At 41.6% G+C, this 24,650-nt stretch overlaps 2 protein-coding genes across 6 annotated transcripts; both read left to right on the top strand.

The window, feature by feature from the left end:
• The first annotated feature begins 419 nt into the window (after nt 1-419).
• LOC133968777 (phospholipid hydroperoxide glutathione peroxidase-like) lies at nt 420-4,389 on the top strand. Its single transcript, XM_062404970.1, has 7 exons — nt 420-573; nt 1,557-1,651; nt 2,162-2,306; nt 2,624-2,775; nt 3,331-3,355; nt 3,486-3,545; nt 3,885-4,389. Exons 1-7 carry the CDS (start codon nt 505-507, stop codon nt 3,915-3,917), a joined length of 579 nt encoding a protein of 192 aa, XP_062260954.1. The 5' UTR covers nt 420-504; the 3' UTR covers nt 3,918-4,389.
• A 3,763-nt stretch (nt 4,390-8,152) lies between these two features.
• Nucleotides 8,153-23,218, top strand: LOC133968982 (phosphatidylinositol 4-phosphate 5-kinase type-1 gamma-like). 5 transcript variants are annotated; one of them, XM_062405272.1, is made up of 18 exons: nt 8,154-8,686; nt 12,495-12,523; nt 12,625-12,714; nt 12,838-12,968; nt 13,072-13,189; nt 14,544-14,696; nt 15,365-15,664; nt 16,333-16,541; nt 16,625-16,708; nt 17,398-17,446; nt 17,559-17,643; nt 17,754-17,927; nt 18,855-19,011; nt 19,110-19,178; nt 19,265-19,880; nt 20,631-20,705; nt 21,681-21,761; nt 21,863-23,218. In XM_062405272.1, exons 1-18 carry the CDS (start codon nt 8,611-8,613, stop codon nt 21,863-21,865), a joined length of 2,499 nt encoding a protein of 832 aa, XP_062261256.1. In that variant the 5' UTR covers nt 8,154-8,610; the 3' UTR covers nt 21,866-23,218. The 5 variants fall into 5 exon arrangements, with proteins under 5 accessions (XP_062261258.1, XP_062261259.1, XP_062261256.1 ...); XM_062405271.1 differs by having other exon boundaries at nt 8,156-8,686; nt 21,678-21,761; XM_062405274.1 differs by lacking the exon at nt 20,631-20,705 and having other exon boundaries at nt 8,153-8,686.
• Nucleotides 23,219-24,650: the final 1,432 nt, after the last annotated feature.

Here is a 24,650-nt window from a genome sequence, read left to right as displayed (position 1 = left end):
GAACATATGACCTGTATACAATGTGTCCAGTATCAAAAACTGGTTGGCAATATCCTCAAAGGTGATATTATGCTAATGTTGTTTCCCCTGAAGAGAGGACAATATTATTGAAGGCCTGATTTTAAGTTTTCAAATAATGAGTTTGATTGCAATAGCTCACACAGTCATATTTAGGAGAAGTGGAGGGGGGGGGGGGGGGGGCAGTCAGTGATGAGTCAGTTGGAGTGTGATAAATGGACACACCCTCCCTCATGGTGACCAGAGAGCCTCAAGTCAAAACACCAACTGAAAGTCAAATAGTTTTTTCTATATTTGCACTTGTCATCTTGCTTTGCATAGATCTTTCTCGGCCGCTGTTCTAACCTAACCGGTCTCACTTTTGAAAAGTTGCCATTTTCTCTCTCAGGTCCTTTCTTGTTTCCAATCAAGTTTAAAAGGTGTCGTGTTGCTGAGTGGGCGGGCGCTGTACCACTTGTGACAGCTGACGTCACAGCGGACGCCGCCATGCTGCAGCTCCTGCGACGCTCCGCGCTTTTGTGTCTGGTGGCGGAGAGAGGACTAGTACGAAGCATGGTGAGTGGACAGGACTCCTCCGTGTGTGTTTCCTCGTTGACTGTTTTTGTGTGGTTCAACCGTGTACGTGTCTGATGCCTGTTTAAACTGCGCTTAGAGGTCAGGCAAATCTAGGACGTCTATTTTTAAATGCAGTGCAACAGAGAAATAGGTCCGACTGTGATGCAGCTCGCGCCGCTAGCTTCCTGCAATAATGTCGGCATCTTGTATATACAGTCTATGGTCGGCCCGTGTAAATCCAACCAGATACTTTCGTGTTTCTGCTGTGATGTCGTGACTGCTGTCATCGGCCAGTTTCACTGAGACACCCTGAGATGAAGAGATATGGTTAAAGCTGCTGATAACATCCATTGAGATAAACTTTAAAAGCTGCGTGTGGTTAATCCCCTGATTTTGTAATTCCTTCACTTCCTTATTTTGTAATACCCTGTTCCTTTGTGAGATTTAATCACAGACATGTGTTTTCCATGTAATGTCATGGGTCAGGATGTGTTTTATGACACAAACAGGCCGAAGTGCACTGAGATTAGGGAGAAGTTGTGGACCTCCACGTCTTTCCTCACATCTGGATCAGTCATTTTCCTGCTGAATCACTCATGCCAAAACTTATACAGATATTATTATTTAAAGTCAGTCCATAACGATTATTATCTTGATGAATGTCACATTGTTATTACTTTTAAGTTTAAAGAAGAACTTGTGCTCCTGAGTGATCGCTGTAATTTTAAAGGATCGATTAAACAGCAAATCACAGAATCATCTCATCAATATAAGTTGAACCTATGTTTTATTTATACTGATTAACATAACGTTGCGATAATGATTGATATTGTTTTATTGCCCAACCCTGACTCGTCTTTTGTATTTCTCAAGTTGAAACCTATATTTGCCCTTTGGCTTGCCACAATGGACTTTAACCATGATAAGCTCCACTCTCCGTCTTACTCAATCATGCCCCCTCACCTTCCTCCACCTGTCTGCAGTGTGCTCAGGTGGGAGACCCGAAGAGCGCCAAGTCCATCTACGAGTTCTCAGCCAAGGACATCGATGGCAATGAGGTGTCTCTTGAAAAATACAGGTAAAGTGAATGTATACAACTTTATATCATACATCCTTATGCCCTAACATAGGCTTTATACAGTTCACTCAAACATAAAAATTAAGTGAGAACTGAGACAAGATCAGTGAGAACTGTGTTCTATAACAGAGGATATTTAGGCTGAAAACATGGTGTAAATGAGCCTTGTCCGAGTCAAATTTGAATGTCAGGGCTTACAGACACTGGGATGACACCACAGGAGCACTATGGAGGCATTTTATGTTTGTTTTTTTACATTGAAAGAAGTATTTGCCATTTACGCTGCTTACCCCTGAAGCTCCTAAAGTCTTTTAGTCGGAGTCAAACACTTGACTCCCCTCCATCGGCATAGTAATGAGTAGATAACTAGTGAACTTTCTTTTTTGGGTGAATTATCCCTTTAAGTTGCAAGAATTGGAATAGTATGGAGTTGAAATGTTTTGTGGTTGTTCTGACAAGACGTCATTACAAATATGACAAACATTCTTGTTTGCTTTTTGTTCCTGCCAGAGGGTTTGTTTGCATCATTGTAAATGTTGCCTCCAAATGAGGAAAGACCGACATAAACTACACTCAGCTAGCGAAGATGCACACTTCCTACGCTGAGAAAGGTTTAAGAATCCTGGGCTTCCCCTGCAACCAGTTTGGAGGACAGGTAACCAGCATAGCCTGATGACTTTTGTTTGTTAAATTTTCTCTATTCTTTACTGTATCACGAGAATGCTGCCCAGTGATGCAATTCATACAACACATCGCCCCTGAACTGTTAAACTATTGGCTGTTCATCTTGAACATTCCTTCCATTTCCCAATGTTTCCTGGTTGGATAAATATTTACATGCTTTTTCATCGTACCATTACACAGCTCAAACAGACAATCGTTTGTTTTCATTCCATGTAAAGCTGTATCAATTCAGTTGCAAAACTACGAGCAGTATAATCTTTGACTAATATATTTGTTTGTGTTGTTCAGGAGCCAGGGACTGAGTCAGAGATTAAAGAGTTTGCCAGAGGTTACAATGCAGAGTTTGATCTCTTCAGTAAGATTGATGTGAATGGAGATAATGCTCACCCTCTGTGGAAGTGGATGAAGGCACAGCCCAAAGGCAAAGGAACCCTGGGAAAGTGAGTTACTGGCCAACTTTACTGTCGACTTAATAAGTATGATGACATTGTGCACCAAACATGTTCATCAGCCAAATGTTGATTATTATCATTCCTCTGCAAAGGAGTCATACTGTGTGTTTGTTAGTCTATTACTATGATGTCTCAAAATGTTTTGAATCTTGTTATTTAATCACCATCAGTGAATTACAAACTTGGTTGGAGGCCTTCGCTTTTCCCCTTTTTGAATATAATATATAATTTATGTATATTTAAACAACCAATAATGAATGGCTTTTAACACTAAGTGGATTAGGAAATATGGTAATTCCTCACTTTGTCCTTCTTCAACTTAGCAATAGCTAAAGGCAGCTCATGATTAAAACACTGCAGGTGAAACAGCCTTGACCGTGTTTGCTCCGTTGCTTTAAAGGTTTGCTTCATTATTAAATCCAATGAAACCAACTGGAATTAAGTTGAACTCCACATACTGTGTTCAATGGAGGATGAAACGGCAGTCTTCGTGTTAATGGCTGCTGGTTGTGTTATAATAACCTTTTGCCTCTCTCTCCTCAGTAACATCAAATGGAACTTCACCAAGGTAATTCACTAATATACTTCCCATTAACCTTTTTTTAAACGAGCACACTCAGTTCTAGCTCTACTTTCTTACCGCAATTTCATTACAATTCATTTTTGTGCTAATGTGTTTTTGTCTCATTACTCCACAGTTTCTTATAAACAAAGAGGGACAAGTGGTGAAGCGATACAGCACAATGGATAACCCCGTTGTAAGTTGCATTCAACCCAAAATAGTTTTTGTAGTTTCATATTGCCATGCACTCATGCAGATGCATCATTTACACTATATGAAATATATGCATTTAATTTCATGATCTTTTGATTTAGTTGGAACATTATTAATCTCAATTTTTTTGGATTTTCGTCCCGCAATTTGTTGCAATAGATTTGTCATGGAAATAGTGGATTATAAAGGGAAGATAATTACTGATAAATAATAATCCATTGATCAAATATGTAATAAACAATTACTCTCTGCCCATGGTCTGTAAAGGTTGTCATTCATTATCTCTGTCATAGTAAAAGTTTCTACTTGTTTCCGTTTGCAGGTGGTGGAGAAAGACCTGCCCTCTTACCTCTAATATGACTTTGTCTTCGTTTGACCCTTGACCTCTTCCATGGACATGAGGGTATTTGTGGGTGTCTGGACCAGTGACGGCTTGTCTGTAAACCCAACATTGGGGAGGGCAAGCCTGATGATCGCCAGCGTGCAACTGACCTACCAGAACTCCCCCACAGCAAACCCTGTTAGACCATGTGAGAGGACAGTTTCAACAGTTATCAGAGTAGAGAACCTTCACATTTCACATCACCCTAAAAACGGCCATTCCTTTGTCTCACACAAACCCAATCATATCCTTTCTGAATGTTAGTTTACAAGCTTCTGCATGTTTCAATGTCAGTTTAAAGTAAGGATATAAGATGCCAGAAATCTCACATATTTCTGAAATACTACTGATAACATTATATTGTTCGTACTTAAGTTATGAAAGAGACTATATGTACCATATGAATCTGTTTAATTTGGAAAATAAATGCTGTGTGAATGGTTAATATGGTTGTCTTATTTTAATATCATATATTGTTTATTTGAATAGCTTACTTGCATTTTGTAACTGACATTAGGTTTTACATCAAACATTAAGATTAGATTTTAGTTAATAATGCTTCACAGTTATTTCCTGTCAAGTGTAAAGCTTTATAGCTTTTTTTATATTTCAATACAGTTTAATTTTCAGTATTACTCAAAGTACATTAAGAGACTATTTGGTACATTTTAATTGACTACAAGTGAAGCCCAATTGAACAGAAAAGTTTGAACCTCTAAAATGAGACATTACCTTAATTGGTATTGGTGGAACTATATATATATAAGAAACAATATGATTGAGTGAAGTCTTGTTTTAAGTATTGAACTAACAATATATAACTTACTGAGCGAAAGCGCCCCCTACAGTCACATGTCATTCATTTTGAGTAAACTGTTTCGATTTCTTGATATTTTATATTTCCTCACTGAATATTGGAGATAAACACTGTTTTTAAGATGTATTCATATATATGAATATTAGGTGGTAAATATATTTAAAAGAAACTCTTTAAATATATTCAGCTAATAATTCATGGCATATTTGTCATCTTCACATCAGAGAAGGACTACATCCAGATCTACCAAGATAGCATATTAGTGTGGTCTTCTTCAGGGAATGATGTGGTACATGTGGCCTTCTTGTGGTCCAGACGAAATGGAAGAGAGCCTGAAGTTTACCACTTGTAAAATGGCACATGTGTCCCAAACATCCCGAAAGACACGTGGTCCCTTTTTTGGAAAACACGTTGCACTCTAGGCAAGGTGTAATCTGGATTTGAACCTAACAGTGCAAATGGTTAATATGGCTCAAATAGCACAAAACAAATTGGCTGACATGTGGTATTGCTGTGATGAATTTGCGGTCCAGATGTGGGAAACACGCTAACACCGCCCAAGTGTCATCTTCATGTGGTACCTGGAGCGGATGTGGTTAAAAATTGGTCTCCATTGCAAAATATTTAGTTTTTATGCTGCTACTACACTGGCAGCCATTTACAACAGATGAAGAAAAGAACATTTATCAAAAATCTTGACTTGAATTAATAATTTATCCTTGTGTGATTTATTTATGTTTTAGAACAGGACAATTTAACTTTCATCGTGTAAGCTTCAGTTTTATTTGATTTCATTATGTTATCTGTAATGTGGGGGTTATCACTTAATTTCATACTCTAACAGGGCCGGCCCTGGCAATGTTGGAGCCCTAGGCAAGATTTCAAATTGGCGCCCCCCCGACATACATACGCAAATTGTCATGCGTCCCTAGGAAGTTTTGGACTGTATTTTAAGAGGGAAGCTGACAGGAAATATACTTGTATTTATTGGACTATTAGCACATCAACTCTATCCATCTCTCATGCTATGCCTTGATGTGTTGTTTCTCTACTTCCTTTGGACTATCCCTCCATTTTATGTCCCTTCAGAGTGTCTGATCGTACCTCAAAACCTTCTGGAGCTGTTTGCTGATATTGGCACAGAAGCACATTGTGTGAATAGTTTATTTTTATTATTTTTTTCAACTTAACTTGAAATAACTTTTGGATGCGACCCACCTTAAAAACTGTAACTGGCTTTACAGCTGACAATGATGCACCTATATACAATACACTGTTACACAAGTTCAGTTCTTTTTTAAAAATCCATTCTCACATTTCATAATTAATACTTGGCCTGCAGAAAGTTAGTTAATGTGCCCAGACAAGTATTAGGAATCCAAAGCTGTTTTTCAAGACATAACACACCTACACTTTGACAAGTGCATGTTTTATTAAAACTATTTCAGATAATTTTTGAAATTATTTAATTCTTTGCTTTGGGTTTTTAAGCCATATTAGGATTGCTCTGCAACAAGAAGGTTGCCGGTTAGAATCCCACTCTATCCCATCTTCATGCCTAAGTGTCCTTGGCAAGATACTGAACCCCTAAATGGGGGAGACGACAAGGCTGGAAACTACTGGGTTATTCTCTAACAGTAGGTTTTTAAAGCATGTTAAATCATCCAGTATCTAAAATTACCTTAATGTAATTAAGGTGTAAACAGAGACAGTTTCTCTGTTTGAGAAGGAAATTCTCTTCTTCTAATATTAATGATTTATCTACGTTCTTCTAATAGACCTGTAGTTTATCTACTTGACGGTTACTGAGAGGAAGGTCTTTTAACAGCTCATTTGTTTTGAATACCCAATTATCTACCATCGCTACAACTGTGTACCCATCATCCACATTGTTTTGTGTACGACTTTGAAGGAAGTTTTCTCCTGTTAGTACAAAACATTTGTGTCGTTTGTACTGTATGCAGTGGAATTCATTTTAATTTTCACCTGACACAGTATGCTTGTTGCACACAGAGTTCCAAAGGAGATGTGTTGGTATTAACATTTATTCCAGGATGCTGTGCTCTCAACGCATACTGCATGTGACTATGCAGTATTCTTTCTTTAGCAAAGCTCATTCTGCTGGAGTGCAGAGGAACCCAGCAGCCAGCAGGGGGCAGACTCAGGGCATCACATGGAAACAAGCAGCAGCTTGATTCTTGAAAGGCATCAGACGTAAAGGCTGGAAACTACTGGGTTATTCTCTAACAGTAGGTTTTTAAAGCATGTAAAATCATCCAGTATCTAAAATCAAAACATATAAAAGTCACTTTTAAGTAAGGCTGTCAAATATATGTAGAAAAGTAGAAAATATTTTCTCTGACGTGTGTCAAAAGCAGCATAGAATAAGATGGACACACACGATAATTTGTCCATCTTCTTAGAGTGCTTGAGAATCAGCAGTCTGTGTGGCCTAGTCGGTAGAGGGACTGTTCTTCAATAAGAATGTCCAGGGTTTGAGTCCCACTCTCAGACAACATGCTGGCAATTTACTAAACTAAACTTATTAATTGCAAAATAGCTTACACTATGTAAATTTAAATTAATTAAATAAAAAAACAGGAAAAAATTTAATTTAAATTAAATAAAAAAAAATAAACTGTGCGCAACTCCTGCGCAATGGCCTTCTGCACAGAATGTGTGCAGTAGGTTTCTGCGCAGGATGTGCGCAGTGGGTTTCTGCGCAGGATGCGTGCAGTTTTTTTTTTATTTATATATTTAATTTTGACTTTCCCCAGGAATTCAGTTGTGCTTTTGAAAAGCGCCTGCAAATTGTTGTGTGATAAAAAATAAAACAATCCAAAAAGACTGCGTGAAATGTGTTTGACGATGGAATTGTGAAAGTAAAGTTACAAAGCTGGTTTTATCGTAATGAGTCAAACAGCGCGGTTCCATTTGAAAAGATTCTCTGAATACAGTCGAGATGGGGAATGTCTCTTTTGAAATGTTAGGGACACAATTTGTGCAACAGTTGTTTCGCCCTAATCAAAATCCCCCCCATCCTCACCCATGATTTCGGACCCAGCTCCTGTGTCCACTGGTGTCCTGCTTCCACCCATGGCAGTGGCGTGGTGCTGGCTCATCCCCGTGGTCCATGGAGCGCATTTCTCCGCGCTGGTTCAGGGGTAAATGATGCCGGTCTTCACAGATCACTGACCTAAGCAAGCCTGTAGCTGCCACCCCTCCACTGGAGATTATGTGCTTGTGTGTGTGTGTGTGTGGCGCTTCCCTGTTCTTCCCGGCACTACGCTGCCGGTGCAAACAGCCCAAGTATTTAACATGGGCGAGGAAAGGAGGCGGACTGCTTTTCGCGGCGCTCCCGTTGATGCCGGTTAGAGGATGATGGTGTGACGTTACTGTATTGTTTTACATTGCATATGTGTCACGTCATGATAAATCAGTCTTTTGAGCCACCCTCTCGGCCATTTGCGCCCTAGGCATCCGCCTATGTCGCCTGTACCAGGAGCCACCCACCCCTGTACTCTAATATGAATATGTTCTAACTCGCTCAGACGGTGAAACGTCCCTCGTGATCTGGACACGACGATGCCGGAGCTGCACGCGCCTCATCCTTTGCGTGAGAGCGCTGACGCACAGCGGCAGCAGCGGCACAGATGAGCGGCACCGCTGCCTCTCAACCAGCCTCCGAGTCTGACGGGGAAAAAAACAGAGAGATGCACACGCCCGTGGAGCTACAGGCCAAGACCGCAGCAGCGAACATCGAACACGGTGACACGGCGGGATTGCTGGATTGAGTGGAGGCGCGCATCTTCTTCTGATTGAGGAGGGACACGGCTGCTCGTCCCGGAGATGGACGGGGGCACTGCGGAACCCGGAGATGACGGCTCTGCCAGCCTCAGCATACAGCTTGACCTGGGGGACACTGGTGTGTATGTCTCCGTCTGACTCATTCTCATATCCTTCCATCATGGCACGGGGTGTACCCAAACCTGCTGGTGCACTGGAGGAGAGAAGATGGATCTATAGGGAGCAGATCCTGTCATGCAGCCATATGTAAATGTGCTCAGACTGAAAATAGATGTTTTTATTCCCCGATGAGACAGAAACAGGAAATAGTAGTGAGAGGAACCTAAGCTGCCGAAATGAATAATCAATAGCTTGGTTAGATAACAGTGTCACAGTCAAGGCTGCTCAGCTGTGGATGCTCCACAGTGTTAGTGGTTCACTGCAGGTTGGCACAAACACAAGGTGTGTAGTGGCATGCATACACACAACTGTTTGCAGGTTATACACACACATGCACACAGCCTTGTACGTCTTTCCTAGTGTAGACACTCATTGGCATAATGCATCCCCCAGACCCTTATGCCATAACCTTAAACATCACAACTAAATGCCTTACTGAAACCTAACTCTGGGTTTAACCCTAAGTCGTAACCTTCAATCAGCCCACTGAAAGGGGGTCAGAAAATGAGGACTTACCAAAATGTCCTCACTTTACCATAATGTTCTCATTGCATATGGTTTATTATGTATTGACTTTGCATTGACTTTTCATTTATAGGACATCCTAACCAAAACCTGAACCTTAACCATGACCAATTCAATCATGGCCTATTCCTAACATTAATTTATATAACCACAAATCACATCTTTCCCATAACCTTAGATAGGACCTAAAATCTAACCTTTACCCTCATTAGGACTGGGCTGTGTTCCCTACTGCTCCTGACATGATTGATGTTTATGCTGTGAAAGGTCCTAAATATGCACCGAATACAGTAATTTGTATCTGCAAGAACAATATCTCTGTGTGACAGGGCCCCTCAGCACTATGATAAACACATTCTCCCTCCTGTGTCATTTTGTCCCTCTCCTCAACCTCTGTGTGTCTTCATAATTCTTCCCATGTCCTCTTTAGAGCTAAATCTGAAGAGTGCTTTACATAATCTGATATGGAATTATAGCATAAACCACACTCTAATCCCTCGTGGGTATCAATTTCCGGCAACTCTACAGTGTTTGTGGGCTAGAAAAAGAATGGCCGGATATCCTCGTCGGGTTTATGATGTTGCAAATATAATGTTCTGAACGGGAGAGAAGCAGATTTGTTCCTCGTTAGATGAACAGGTCCGACAAGTTTTTTTTGCATGTGCACGTTCGGATAAGGGAGAGATATAATCCTCTTATAAACACACATACAATTAGGTAAAACATCTCGTAATATTACCACACAATATTTTTATAGTGTTTTCCTAACACATTAAAAACACTCATCGTTTTACAAGTCGTCTGGTCCTCACATAATGGTCAAAACCACCAAACAACTGTTTGTTGCTCGCAGCTCGGTGGCACATTATTCTGGCGTGACCCTAATCCTACAGAGATTGTGTGTGTGTGTGTGTGTGTGTGTGTGTGTGTGTGTGTGTGTGTGTCTCAGGACACTCATTGTACTGTCTTACAGGCTCTAATGCAGCATTAATGAGGTTTCAGGTGTGAGTAGCGGTGTGCGCCAAAATGGATTCCAGGGATTTTTTGTTTGTGCAGAGGAATGCTGAATTTTGGCACCATGGTGGGTTATGGCACAATTTTGTTTCATGAACCAAAATACTTTCAGTGTTGTCCCTTTTTCAGCAGCACTAGTGGCATGGATCTAGGGTCGGAGATGTCAGATACTATGTTGGTCCAACCCTGGTCCTCACTCAATTTGCCATATCATCAACAGCAGAGAAATAATGTAAACAACAGACAAACTGCCACTCAATCAAAACTCAATATATTTACAGCATTAAAATGATGTTAATATGTTAAATTTGGAGCATAGATTTCAGGTTTTCACAGATTTACAGAGGTAGATAATGTTCTAATATAGGACCCTGCTTCTTTTAATCAAAAGGGGATTTCACTTTTACATTGATCGATAAAGAACTTGGCCGTTGACAATTTCTGTCTTCATGGGGCTCAACGTGTTTGATTGCTCCGCTCTGAAACGCTCTGTCTTTGTTGCTATATTTGTATGTCTTGCCTTTTTTCTTAATTCATTCTTATAGTTTTATTCCTTTGATATTTTTTAACTTAACAGAATCATAGTGGAAGGCAAAGTAAGAATTTCATCATAGGGATTGCAAATAGGAAAGTAAACGCTTTGAATTTGAACTTGGCTGATGATATTATGAGGTTTCAAGGAGAACATTTTTTCAAAATCTCTTCTATAATGTTTGAGGCCAAACTACTAAAGTGAATTCATGTTTCCCCCCCATTAGGACACAATGTAACGTGTTTTCATGACTTTGGTGATCTGCCGACTTGTCATCTAGCGCCACCATCAGGTCAACATTTGAAGTTCTCAATTTAGTTTTGACCAACTGAAATCTAATGAGGGACTAATTTGAACATTTAGATGGTAAACCCTATACCAGCAGAACATCAGCATGCTAACTGTCATTATGAGCATGTAAGACTCAGCATTTGACTGAAAGGAACAGTTCACCCAGAAGGGAACATTTTGGGTGAAGTGTTTGACTCCACTAAACCCTAATGCAATGGTTGAACTATCCCTTTAACGTGTCCCCAGGACCGTACTACCTCACCGTCAGGCTTGTTAGTTAAAATGCCATATTTCAGAGTATTATTAGAAGTCAACAGTTTTTATCATATTGTGTATGAATGGTCATTATATTTTTGGGGTCCTCAGTTATAACAACATCCGCTACAGTTGTGTGGTGTGTGCTGGAACATGGCTTAAAGATTCATTATCCCTGCACTCAGCAGCTCTTCTCTTAATCTTCATCCTCACATGACCTGAGACTCAGCTCCACAATGTGGAGTGCTTCGTAGTAACAGTGGAGAGCAAGTCAACTGTTCCTTTTCTCATTCACTTCCTTCCTGCTCAATCATCCTATTCAAAACACAGACGCGGTCCAGTTGTGTCCATCATGTCCGGTGGGAAAGATCCCTCCTAATCCTCCTCTGTGATTGGTCGGCGATGTGATCTGGTGACCTCGGCCAATGACAGCGCTCAGATTAGCGAGGAAGTCAATCCAATAGAGTTTTTACCTTCTCAGTACAAATCTGACTGATCCAGGGATAGAAAAACCAACACACCCTTATCTGCAGTGGTCTGACCGCTCAATGTCACAGGTTGGGTTTGACAGGTTTCTTTTTCTCTCTCTCTGGATGATCAAACTTTATTATTAATTACCTTCAGGCATTGAACTCTTCACCGGTGAGTTACGATTGTCTGGTGAATTAGTTGCAGAATTAGCTTTAAGTTGTATTTGGTGCAATAAAGGAATTGTGCATCCTCCTTTTAAAATAAACAGTAGAGTTAGAATGAGCTGAAGGATGTTATGGTGATATGCATAATATATATAATCTATATCAATCAATAATCAACGCATACGGTCCATTTGTAGCTGCTCTGGAGCTCTGGCTTTTATGTGTTTAACAGTTATCATTGAATAATATAATGTATTTGGAAATGTCTGCATTTCTGTATTGAAGATATTTAGATGATGATAGAATAGAGATATTAAAACTTAATGATTGCAAATTATACATTTCTTAAAATCAAAGAGAATTTTTATTTTTGTCCTGAGGCTGGTTGGTATTCATTCAACTGATTTTATCCGGTCACACTCGTCAACCCCCCAATCCGTTATCATTCATTTCTAACTCATGCTAAATATCAAAAACAACTTTCTCAATGTATTTCTCTCGGTTTCTGTCCACAGATTCAGCCAGGAGGGCTCAGACAACCGAGGTGAGCGGCCACTTCCCACTTCTCCGTTTGTTCCTTTCTGTCTCTCTGCATATGACCTCTGATAGGATCATAAACCATATCTGCTCTACTCCTTGTGACAGATGCCGTCCCCGTTCGGAGCGGGCCTAACCAACGAGAGGAAGATCGGCCACAGGAGGGTCGACGCCTCTGGAGAGACCACGTACAAGAAGGTGTAGACCTCTTCCTCTTTACTTGTCTTTTCTCTGTTTTTCGGTTGGCTTTGAGTCATGATTTCATCAAGTACTCTCCACCCACGCCTCACGCTGCTGTTCTCTTCCCTTCTCCACCTCCAGACCTCCTCCTCTGCCTTGAAAGGGGCCATCCAGCTGGGTATTGGCTACACCGTTGGCAACCTCAGCTCCAAGCCTGAGAGAGACGTGCTGATGCAGGACTTCTACGTGGTCGAAAGCATCTTCTTCCCCAAGTGCGTTTTGTATGCGTGTGATCACAAGTGTGTGGGAAGCGTCTTATGTAAAACTTCTGCGTCTTTTGCACTTTTGGTAACGACCCTGCCTTGCTCCACACAGCGAAGGCAGCAACCTCACGCCCGCCCACCACTACCTAGACTTCAGGTTTAAAACCTATGCTCCTATTGCCTTCCGCTACTTCAGAGAGCTGTTTGGGATCCGACCCGATGACTACCTGGTGAGACTTTGCATTTCTCTGATGACCCCCGGTGCCTTTAAAGAACATCTCCTTGATAACATGAACAAGGGAATTGTTTGCTGTCAAACAACATCATCCTGAATAATGCATACGCACACACCACAACATTCTTTGCGTCAGAACACCTATGATTAAACATTTGCTAGGACCTTCTTTCTTTTTCTGAAAACTGATCATGGAATGAAAAAGAAAGTACATGCAAAATTTATTTTTTGATTTTTGTTGTTTATTTTTCGTGTGTATTGGGTTTAAAATAACTGCTCAATACATGATTAAATATGACATAGTCAAAATAAATGCAACATAAGACAGCAACACACATTTATTTATTTTTATTTGTCAAATTAGAGTTCAGAGAAATCAGTGTTTTAACTTTGTAACCGATATCAGTGGGATATGTCACTGTATGATAAAAGTATATCAAACTTACAGCAGCTTAATGTGAGGGTCACATACGTGAGGGGGATGTGTGCACACACACATCCCCCCCTCCCACATGCGCTCACATGTATTGACATACAGTGAACTATGCTGCGTGTTTAAGCTCACTCTCTCCCTGTGCCAGAGGGAGATTAGAAGACTAAAGCCTCCTTTTTTAAACTCCCAAGTAGTGCAGCAGACAGTCAGGGAGTGGTGTGTGTCTGCATGTGTTTGTGTTGGTGGTGGGGTACCAGTGTTAATTGCATTGTGTGGACTGAGCCACAGAAAATAGAATTACTTGGTTACAAATTAGCAAAGCCAACAGGCACTTTCTCTCGTTTTTCAACTTAAGTCTCTTATTCTCATTTAAGTCTCTTATTGGCTGTGAGACGTCAGGTGTGAATTCCAACACCCTGGTGCTGCTGTTCACGTTGAGCTGACCATTGTGCAGTTTAATATTGTTCACTTCAGTTTAACGTCCTAATTTTCCCCTCTGCATTCAGCACAGACACAAAGCAATTGAAATCAGCATTACCACAGAAATCTTTAGAGTAACCCCCCAAAAAAGTATAGGTTTTACGGATGTTTGGGAATAAAAGTCAAATCGTGCCGCAGTTTACTCTCATAATCACAATCATCTCCTTACACGAGTAAAAACAAAGTTCAATTTTTGATGCTGATGAGCAATACTTTGTGTGGGGGTTGACATGTTGGTGTTTTGTTGGCTATTTGAAAGCTGTTTTCAGATACAACCTCTGCCGGAAATACTGACGTGTTAAACAACACCTCACAAATTACATTTAAAGACATTTTCAACATTATTTCTGCAGAGAAAGACAAGTTATGTCAAAAAGTAAAATTGCCTGACAGATTCTAATCTATATTCATTCCTCTATGTCCCTGCACCTTTTAGTATTCTCTGTGTAATGAGCCGTTGATCGAGTTGACGAATCCAGGAGCTAGTGGCTCCATATTTTACGTCACCCGTGATGATGAGTTTATCGTCAAAACCGTGCAGCACAAGGAGGCTGAGTTTCTACAGAAGCTGCTCCCTGGATACTATATGGTAAGTGTCTCTCTCATCGGCATCTTTTCAAATGCTTAACATTAATATTTATTTCAAACACATATTTCTGGAAACTAGTTATTTTAGATCTGTATTTACACTAGATGAAAGAAAATGTAAAATTACCATTCTGCACATATTGAAAAATGTAAAACCTTTTTGCCTCAAGTTTTACTCAGTACACAGTAGAAAATAGTATGCAGTCATAAGGCACACAGTAGATAGGAGGAGAGTAGTACAAATCTGAATAATGCAAAAATAGGTTGAGAGTTTAGAAGTACTTCATGGTAAATAATGTAATGATAGTGTGCTTGTGTACATGAGCACATGCTTAAGTGCAGTGCAGGGGCTGGAGCTTGTGCTCATCTTTATCCTCTTTACCCCTTGGTGTTGGCCTCAGTCAGCAGTGACGCCTGCAGGCGGCCCTGTAAGAGATAAGAGTAGAGAGCTGGAACCTGACTAAGACCTGGGCTAAGTACTTCATAACAGGTTAAGCATGCACAAAGCAGAGTCACAGTGCTGAGGGCTGAGGCCTGTTGGTGGACCACGCTGAGTGGCAGGTGCACGTTACTGGGGCTATAACACATAGACCAGGTGACTTGTGGCAAAACAATATTTCTTCATTTCTTGTCTCTTTTCCTTTGTCTTCTCCACCAACCTCTCTCCAGAACCTGAACCAGAATCCCCGGACCTTGCTGCCAAAGTTTTTTGGGCTCTACTGCGTCCAGTGTGGGGGGAAGAACATCAGAGTTGTGGTGATGAACAACATTTTACCACGCTCCGTACGCATGCACCTCAAGTTCGACCTGAAGGGCTCAACGTACAAGAGGCGAGCGTCCAAGAAGGAGAGAGAGAAGTCCAAACCTACTTTCAAAGACCTGGACTTTCTGTGCGACGTTCCTGACGGCCTCATTATGGACCAAGACACATACAATGCTCTGGTCAAAACGCTGCAGAGAGACTGTCTGGTGAGAGAGAGGGGGAGGTGGAGGGGGAGGAGTAGTAGAGAAGTAGAATTTATTTTATTTTACCCGTAAAGGATAAACAATCTAGATACTACATGGATGGACGGATGGATTTTTTTTTTTTTGATCTTATTAGATGAATTATAGAGCAAAAGGCAGAATAAAAGAGTAGATTATGTGGTTTATGTATTTCTAAAGCATATGTTAATTTTCACCATTGCCCCAGGCTGCAAAATTATAACATTTACATTAACTAGAATAGCAGTCAGTGGAGTACATGCCTCCATCAAGGCTCAGCAGTTCCCTTACGAAACCTTATTGTAATGACTTATATTCCATAAACAACACACACATTAAACGTGCTTAACTTTTCATTCATCAAGATCAATGAATTAATAGAATTTGAGGATAATGTTGAAAAACACCCTATCCTGCAATGTGAAGGAAGTGGAAAGAAAAACGATCTGGGTTCCTCCCTGATCTTAATCCTGACCAATTTTGAGTGGGTTCTTCTTTGGGTCTCTCCATAGCAATTCATGTAAATCACATCAGTAGTTTTTGTGTAATCCTGTTAAACAACAAACAAACATAACCTTCTTGGCAAACGTAAACGTGTTATTCTCTTGGAAGCTTGTTTTAAAGTGTTGCTCCCGTTGTGTTTGTCATTTGAGGTTCTGGAGAGTTTTAAGATCATGGACTACAGTTTGCTGCTCGGTGTCCACAATAAGACCCAAGCAGAGAGAGACTATCAGTCCCAGGGTTCGCCTCCGGCTGGGGGGGATGACAAGAAGCCGGCAGCCCAGAGAGCCCTGTACTCCACTGCTATGGAGTCTATACAGGGAGGCTCAACATGCAGGGACACACTGGACCATGACGACACGTGAGTTCTAATCTCACAAAGTTTATCCTCATCATCACATTTAACTGTTCATGCGATGGTAACGTTCTCCTCTCTGTCTGCAGCATGGGTGGCATTCCAGCAGTCGGTGGTAAGGGAGAGCGCCTCCTGCTGTTCATCGGGATTATTGATATTCTGCAGTCCTACAGGTGGGCAATAAAAAAGCATCAGTTGAAGGTCTTTCACAGTTTACCTTTGTAATATCAATAAATTAATACATAATTTAAATAAATGTGAATTTAAAGAGAAACTTTTCCATTTTCCCAAAGTGCAAAATGTCTGCAACTCGCTTCAAACATTTAAATTACTAATGGACACTTATTGACAACTAAGGAAACACAAATCCTCTCCTTGAGAATTGATATTTTCATTTAAAAAGACAGGGTCTGACCAGGTTCATATTTTAATGGCTATATATAAATGTTTTAAGTTACCTTCTTAGTCTGAGGTTTAAGTACTAATTCAAATTTATTTTGTATATTATTATTGGACATCTAAACACATTAAAAGACAAAATATATATTTCTCCATGGCTTCACACTGAGGATATGCTCGGGTTTAGCTGACAGGCTTGATGTGTCTACAAGGAAATATAAGAAGATGATGAGAGATCACAGGGAAACAGTTCATGTCTGACTTTGTTTAAACGGAGAAAAAACAGAACTGTGAAGTGAAAACATACAGAGGTGTGAGGGGTCGGTCACGAAATACAGTCTTTTAAAACAGATCTATATCTGATAAAGCAAGTAGGACGGCAGCCTCTGGTTCAGCCTCGGAGTTGCCAGGTAACCACAGTAGTCACTGGTTGAGCTAAATAATTGATTGTCTTGTCTGACAGACTGATTAAGAAACTGGAGCACTCCTGGAAGTCGCTCATCCATGATGGGGTGAGTAGCTTTCACACAACTGGTGTACTATACAAGCTAAACAAACCTCATGAAGTCTGACAAATCTAATGTTTTGCCACTTTTAGAAATGTTGGTCTCTTTCCGTCCACAGGACACAGTGTCGGTCCACAGACCTGCTTTCTATGCTGAGAGGTTCTACAAATTCTGCAGCACCGTTGTGTTCAAGAAGAGCAGCTGTGAGTCTGCAAAATGTGCACGACCCTTATACCTTTCTACATTCTTATGTTTGATGACAACATTGCAAATAGTATCCACATGAGAGTATATGTGTCTCCTGCTGCCACAGCATTGCGATCCTCTCCATCTAAGAGGGGCCGAGGGGCTCTCTCCATGTCCAAGTCCAGTGGACAGAGACCCTCAGTGAGCGACGAGAGGCAGGAGAACCTGGACAACCTGGAGAACCTGGATAACCTGGACAACCTGCGTGGAGCTCACAGCTTCCCAATGCTGGAGGACAACGGTAGGACTTCTAATTAACTCTTAGTCCACTGTGATTGAAAGACCTGAAGTACAATGAAGGGATTTAAGCACAGGGTTCAGGGTCTTCACTTTTCACTCCAAACAACACAAGAAGTTCTTTGTCTGACACTGTTAAGAGGCTTCAGTCTCCATCCCTTGACAAAATTTCATAGAAAAAAGATTAATAGTTTTTATGTAATACTCCTAAATAACAAAAAAGCAAAGGAAACAAACACTTTTACTTTCTTGGCGAAGGTAAAAGTGTAATTCTCTTGGAAGCAAATCTCACAAGGTTAAAGAAAATGGAAAAAGAGATTGTGATTCACATCCAGACCAATTTGAATGGGTTCTTTCCCTGAAGTAAATAACCTCCTTGACAGAGGTGAAGAGAGTTAGCGTGTCCTCAATTCCTTGTGTCTTTCTAAATTTAGCACGTTATTAGCTTCACTTTTGTGCAGTTGAGAGCTGCATTTTCTCTTTAAATGTCATGAAGCGACTCTTTAATCGATCCCTGAGGAGAAATAAGAGCAGCAGCGAAATAACAGAAACTGCAGTAGAATCAAATTAAAACTGAATCTAAACGAGTTGAGACTGGATAGACATATAATGTGATCCAAATGCAAAACGTAAAGAGTAACACCATTGACAGTAATTATCTGGGAAGTGTTGAACATCTAAATGGCAGTTTGCTTGAATTGTTATTGTTAATTTTTATCTTGTTCATTTTCATTGCATGCCGACGTGTCCTTGGGCAAGACACTGAACCCTGAACGGCCCCTTCTCATAGAGAAAGTGAATGGCAAAAACTGCACTGCAACTCGCTTTGAGTGGTGGTGCAGACAAGAAAAGCTCGGTACAAATACAGAGCTTTTACCATCCGTCTGGCACATGTCTTATCTTTTATCAAATGTTTTTTATCAAATGACAGGGAGAGAACCACCCTGCACTCCGCCGTCATTCGAAGACGCCACCACGGCGTCTATCGCGACCACGCTTTCTTCCAACAACTCCTTACCCACCACCCCCTTCGATACTCCGGAGCACCCACGCTACAGGAGGCAGCTGCACTCACCGAATGTGGTCAGGTGAGAATATGCAGCATCATATCTTATTCGTGATATTCTGCCGGGAAAATGTACAAATGTAAAACATGAGGGCAACATCAAACTTTGTGTTTTTTCAGGTCACAAAAAGAGGTGGTTGAGGTTCATGGGGAAAAGCAGGACACCATAACAGTGGAGGTGGAGTTAAGGTGAAAACACATACACAGGATTGTAGATCTCCAGAGCTGCCTGTGTGACAGTATTTTAACAGTGTTACTCGTTCTGCCTCATATAGTAAAATCCCCCAGAGCACGGAGCTCACCCAGATGACAGAGATGACCTCCCCCGGCCACCTGTCACTGGATCATCCGGCCGGCGCCTTCGCTCCCTCCACCCCTCCCTCTGTCAGTCCATCCGCAGCACATTCCTCCTCTACCCTTCCTCCTTGCTTCGTATCTTCCTCCTCCGCTGCCCAAGCCGCCGGGAGGTCCTCCTCCACCACGCTCTCCTCATCCATCTGTCCGTCCACCAAACCACTCACCTCTCCCACGGCGGCTCAGGCTTCCACTCCCTCTCCTCTGTTCTCTCACTCAACCGCACCATCCACACGTCCCACCTCGGCCAACGCCTCCACGCTCCCTCCCGCCTCGGCATTTACTCCCATCTGCCCTGCTTCTTCTTACTCCCCCGCCCAAAGCTCCTCTCACCCTCTCCCCTCGACACCTCCCTCCTCTCACCCTCTCCCCTCGACACCTCCCTCCTCTCACCCTCTCCCCTCGACACCTCCCTCCTCTGTCCCTCCGAGCCCCCAGGTGCCTCGGCGGGAGCCGCGCACGTCGTGCAATCAGCTGTCCTTGTCCAGCAGCCACAACTCTTTGGATGGAGAGGTGCAGGTGTCCGACATCTATTTTGTAAGTTTGCTCTCCTTCCATTTATTTTGGCGCCTTTCTTATGAAGAACTGTTTCAAAGAAGTGAAGTTAAAGGTGTAGTTTCAAAGTAGAAAACGAGGTATACATTATATCAATAATGGATGAGTCCACTTCCAGAGGGTAAAGGGTTTTCTTCTTCCTCTGTTTTCCTTTTGTCCACTGGGTCTCTTGCAGTGGAACAGTCAGGACAGCGTGGTAGAGTTGTGATGGTGAGGGCGTGGGATGTTTGTGTGTGTGTGTGTGTGTGTGTGTGTGAGTGTGTATGTGCGTGTGTGTGTGAGCGTTTATGTGCATGTGTGAGTGTGCATGTGCGTTTGTGAGCGTGCGTGTGAGTGTGTGTGTGTGTGTGTGTGTGTGTTGCGGTATGCACGTATTACGCGGTGCTCTCGTTCTCCAAAATGCTTTTGATCTGAGTTCATGCCTCTGGATGCACCAGCAAAACACTGGGGTTGTCTTTCCTTCCAGCATGATGCATTTCTATCTGTCAGTCTGCATTCAATTGCCTGTCACTGTCATGCACAGCTCTCCATTACTCTGTCTTTTGTATGACTTTCTGCTCATGCATTATTGCGTTTATTCTCCATTTCAACTTTCTTTCTTCCTCCCAACCTCTAATAATCGCTTCACATCATCCATTGTCGTTCTCCTTTGTTACTTGTGTAATATTTAAATTCCCTTTCTTTTCCTGCCCACACATTATCTCTGTGTTCATCCGTGTGTCTGTCCATCAGTACGCAGACGGCAGATACTGGGTGTACTCCCCAGTGCTTGGCCGTCGTAAGCTAAACTCTAGCTTGAGTTACAATGTAAGTCGCCACCAGGGTAGTGGGAGTCCTTTGTAATGCTGTGAGATGTTCCCATAGACGGAGGCATTTCTGGTGACTGTTTTGAACTGTCACGAGAAACAGATCCTCAGAAGGATTTAAAAATAAAAGCTACAGCGCATTATACATGACTTATTTACTGTCATGTGCAAAAAGAAGTACTGCATGTAAAAACTGCACCTTCCCATGCAGCCTCTCCATGCTTTTACAGGGAGCATGAATCTGCACAGAGCGCATTACATAAACTGGGAATGAAATGTCTGAGGATCTTGCCCTGCAGTTCGTCACCTGTTGTCGCTTGTATTGGCTTAGTGATCCCTCGAGGTTACGCCCCCTGGCACCCAGGTAGAACAGAGGAGCTGATCACTGTTGTCCGTGCTTGGCTACAATGAAATCTCCTCTGTCACGATGAAAATCCCCTGTTTATTAAAGCTGAACATGACAGTAGAGACAAGAAATCATAAGCACCCATTAAATTTAATTCTAATGTTACTGAACTCTGATGCACTTGACATTGAATCATTAAGGGAATTAAGGGTCTGATATAAAACTAAAATTAGACTTAAAATGCTGAGCTCCTTGTGGATCGTAGTCCCAGTTACCTGACTGAGAAAATATGATTCCACTGTCTTGGAAGTAAAGTTGCACTCATTAACTCAAATTTCTACCATTCAAACAGAGACTCTGCTGAGTTTCCTTGTTTCATCTAAATTAAATTGCGGTTTAAAATATAGGCCCATTTCTACAGACAAGAAGTGATTAGTATTTAAAACATAACAAATCATCCTCTGGACAGTAAGAATGAGTCACATACCGACTGACCGATCATATGAGATCACACAGTTCAGCTTTAATCAACTCAATGTTTTTATTAATATGTCTTTTCCAACTCACTCCTCTGCTCTCGTCCTCTGTCCCCCGCTGCTGCCCTCTGCTGGATGGATGTGACCACAGCAGACTCAGGAGGATCGGAGCTGGGTGTACTCTCCTCTGCACAGCTCAGCAACCAGAAGGGGCTCAGATGGGGAGAGTGAGACAGTGAGTGTGCATCTCACTCAGGAGTTACAGCTAATGCACAGAGCAGAGTGCACGTGTTTGCTTTGCCTCGTTCTTGTTATAATCTCCTGTTTCCCTCTCAGTAACTCAAGGTGAAGACGGCAGTGACAGGAGCTGAGAGGTTTAATAATAAAGGCGCCAGGACTCGATGAAGATTCGACCCCGGGTGGCCAAGCTGCACGCGGACACCCCGCTTCGCCAACTGTGACAGACTCGAAGGAATGAATTTAGAAGTATACAACAATACACAGACAAACAGTTATACAAATATTATGCAAGAAAACGTATTCATAAATCTTAAACTATCGATTCACAGACAATCTGACTGACATCAGGTGGAGAAATGAACAAGGGAAGATTTCTGTGGCTTCTTAGTCAGGTGGTGTTGTTGGTCCTGCTGTGGAGGTGTGTCGTGTCCACGAGTCACATGCACTGTGCCAGCTCTGGCTATGCAATACAGACGTACAGGACGGGATCTCGGTTCCTCTTTTTGACTGATTATGAGTTTATCCATGCTTTTATTTTCCATTAGGGGCATGTCGATGCTGTATATACTCTTAATTGTTTAGCACTTTATCGGTCATTTGAAATCATTTATGTTGGTTATTATGTGAAAAAAACTGACACTGAAATTGTCAATGATGTTGTGTGTCTGCACCGTGTTCTGTTTCTCCAGTGGTGTGTGGTGATCCACTTGATCTGACAGTGAATGGTTGTGTTTCAAAATGCCTTAACGACAAACTCGTTTTTTGATATTTCAGTCCCATCGTTTTAAAAGCAATCATTTAAAACTAAAAAAAACAGTAAATATATATACAAAAAGTATTATATTATGCATATAATATATAGCAGCCATGCATTTACACCTTATCAGGTTTAAAAAATGTACATCAAATGAGAGAGAAGAAAAAAAATCTAATTATCTTTTGTATATTGTGGAGAAAGTGTGTGTTGTGTGTGCTCAGGCACATGCATGTAAGTCTGTACGTGCCCTCATGTGTCAGTGTGTGCATGTGTGTGCATGCATGTGATACGTGATGGGGAGATTTTTCTGTCTTCCCTAATTGTCAAAATGTCAAAAGCTTAAATGTAACGTCCATTTAATGTTATGAACCGTGAAGGTCTGAAGCAGCTATGAGCATGTTGGCTGTGACATATCTGAGAAACTTCAAACAGGACGTGAACGACGCTGGATCAAACAAACTGAGCTTCTCTGTCCAGTTTAGTGAGAAACCACAGAAAACATGTTCCTCCTTCCATCCATCATACATGGTGATGCTTGGTGAAACCAACCTGCCCGTGTTCAAACTTCCTGTCTGTGTCGGTGAGCACTGCTGTAACTTATTACTGTATCATGTGAGTGTGCTGCCGCTAACCTGCCAGTTTGTGAGCGACAGTGTTTGTAGCTGATCACTGTGTAAAAGAAATAAAAGATTATATTGTGTAAAAAAAAATTGGCAGTAGATTTGAGTGTTTCCTTATTATTATTATTATGAGACGCACAACGCAAGCATCAGTGTTTTTTTGCATAATCAGCCACTAGATGGCACCATAATGTCCCACACAATACATTTCTCAGCATTGCCTCATATTAAATTGAATCCTTTATATTCAGTCTATGATTGAATCCCATGTTGCACTACTGGAAAAATTCAAAAACCTTAGTTGCACTGTAAAATGAAATTGCACGAAGACATCTGCCAGCCTGCTGAATGCCATAATTCACTTTAGTGTGTTCTTGATGGATCCCAACAGATTAAAGGCTCACCCTGCACATCGCTGTGACATTTAACACAAACAAACATAACGAGATGAAATCTTGATTGTTTTACTGGAGCTGGCCGTTTTTTTCTTTTTCTATATCTACAGAGGCTTTGCTGCTTAAAATAAACTGAAATAAAAAAGTTAAGGATCAATATGGCTTCAACCACAGCAGCCCAAGGGGATGTTAGCTCTCTCTCTCTCTCTCTCTCTCTCTCTCTCTCTCTCTCTCTCTCTCGCCCCCCTCTATATATACTCACATACATAAACCCATACATTCATACATGCCAAGAAAACATTACAGTGAGTCGTGTGTGTTCTCTATGTTGCACATACAAGTGTGGGTTCACATTGTTGTGTGTGTGTGGGTTACGCGTTGGACAGAGTTGTGAACACCACTCAGTGTGACTCAGTGTCAGTCATGTCAGGTCAGGATGGAATGTGGGATGTATCAGTAGCCACCTGTCCAATTGTCCCTCTCCCTACTTTTACCCTATTATAACTTCACACACACCACACATACAGACACACACAGACACACACACACACGTGCGCAGGCATATTTTGCTCTCTGACGTGAAGTTTCTCCTTCACCAGTTAATTGGTGAAACTGATGGATTGAGGCAAAGAAGATAATTATTAGAGAAGCCTGTTCTCAGCGCCACGGCCCTGCACTGTTGTCTAACACAAACCAGTGGCTGGTTTATCTTTGAATCAATCGTGCCACTACCATAAGAGCCCCAATTAGGTATTAATCACGGGAATAAAATAGTCTCACAAAAATATTTACTCTTCTTAGAATGATGCTTGATAACAGTAGCCAGTTTATTACTGACAATATTTTGCCATTTTTCAGATCTTTCAAAAAGTAACACACCAAAAGGCGTCGAGTTGTGAAGCTGGTTGTATAAGTAGGAAAACATATTTTTGTTTTTTGTCTTTTCACAGGATTTGTTGACAATAACCAAAATAGGGGATGGGCAGGGGACCCTCTCTGAGCGGAGTTTGTATGGTTAGCCAGCGTCCACTTGAGGCTGCTCTGGTTGTTTTTCACAGGGTCCAAACTCATGCACATCTGATTCATGTCTTTGTGCTGCTGCGGCTCCTCCC

Source organism: Platichthys flesus, chromosome 14 (assembly GCF_949316205.1).
Source record: "Platichthys flesus chromosome 14, fPlaFle2.1, whole genome shotgun sequence".
NCBI classification, from domain to species: domain Eukaryota; kingdom Metazoa; phylum Chordata; class Actinopteri; order Pleuronectiformes; family Pleuronectidae; genus Platichthys; species Platichthys flesus.
The sequence above is the reverse complement of the archived record's forward strand: the minus strand, read 5'-3'. Positions and strand labels throughout refer to the sequence as shown.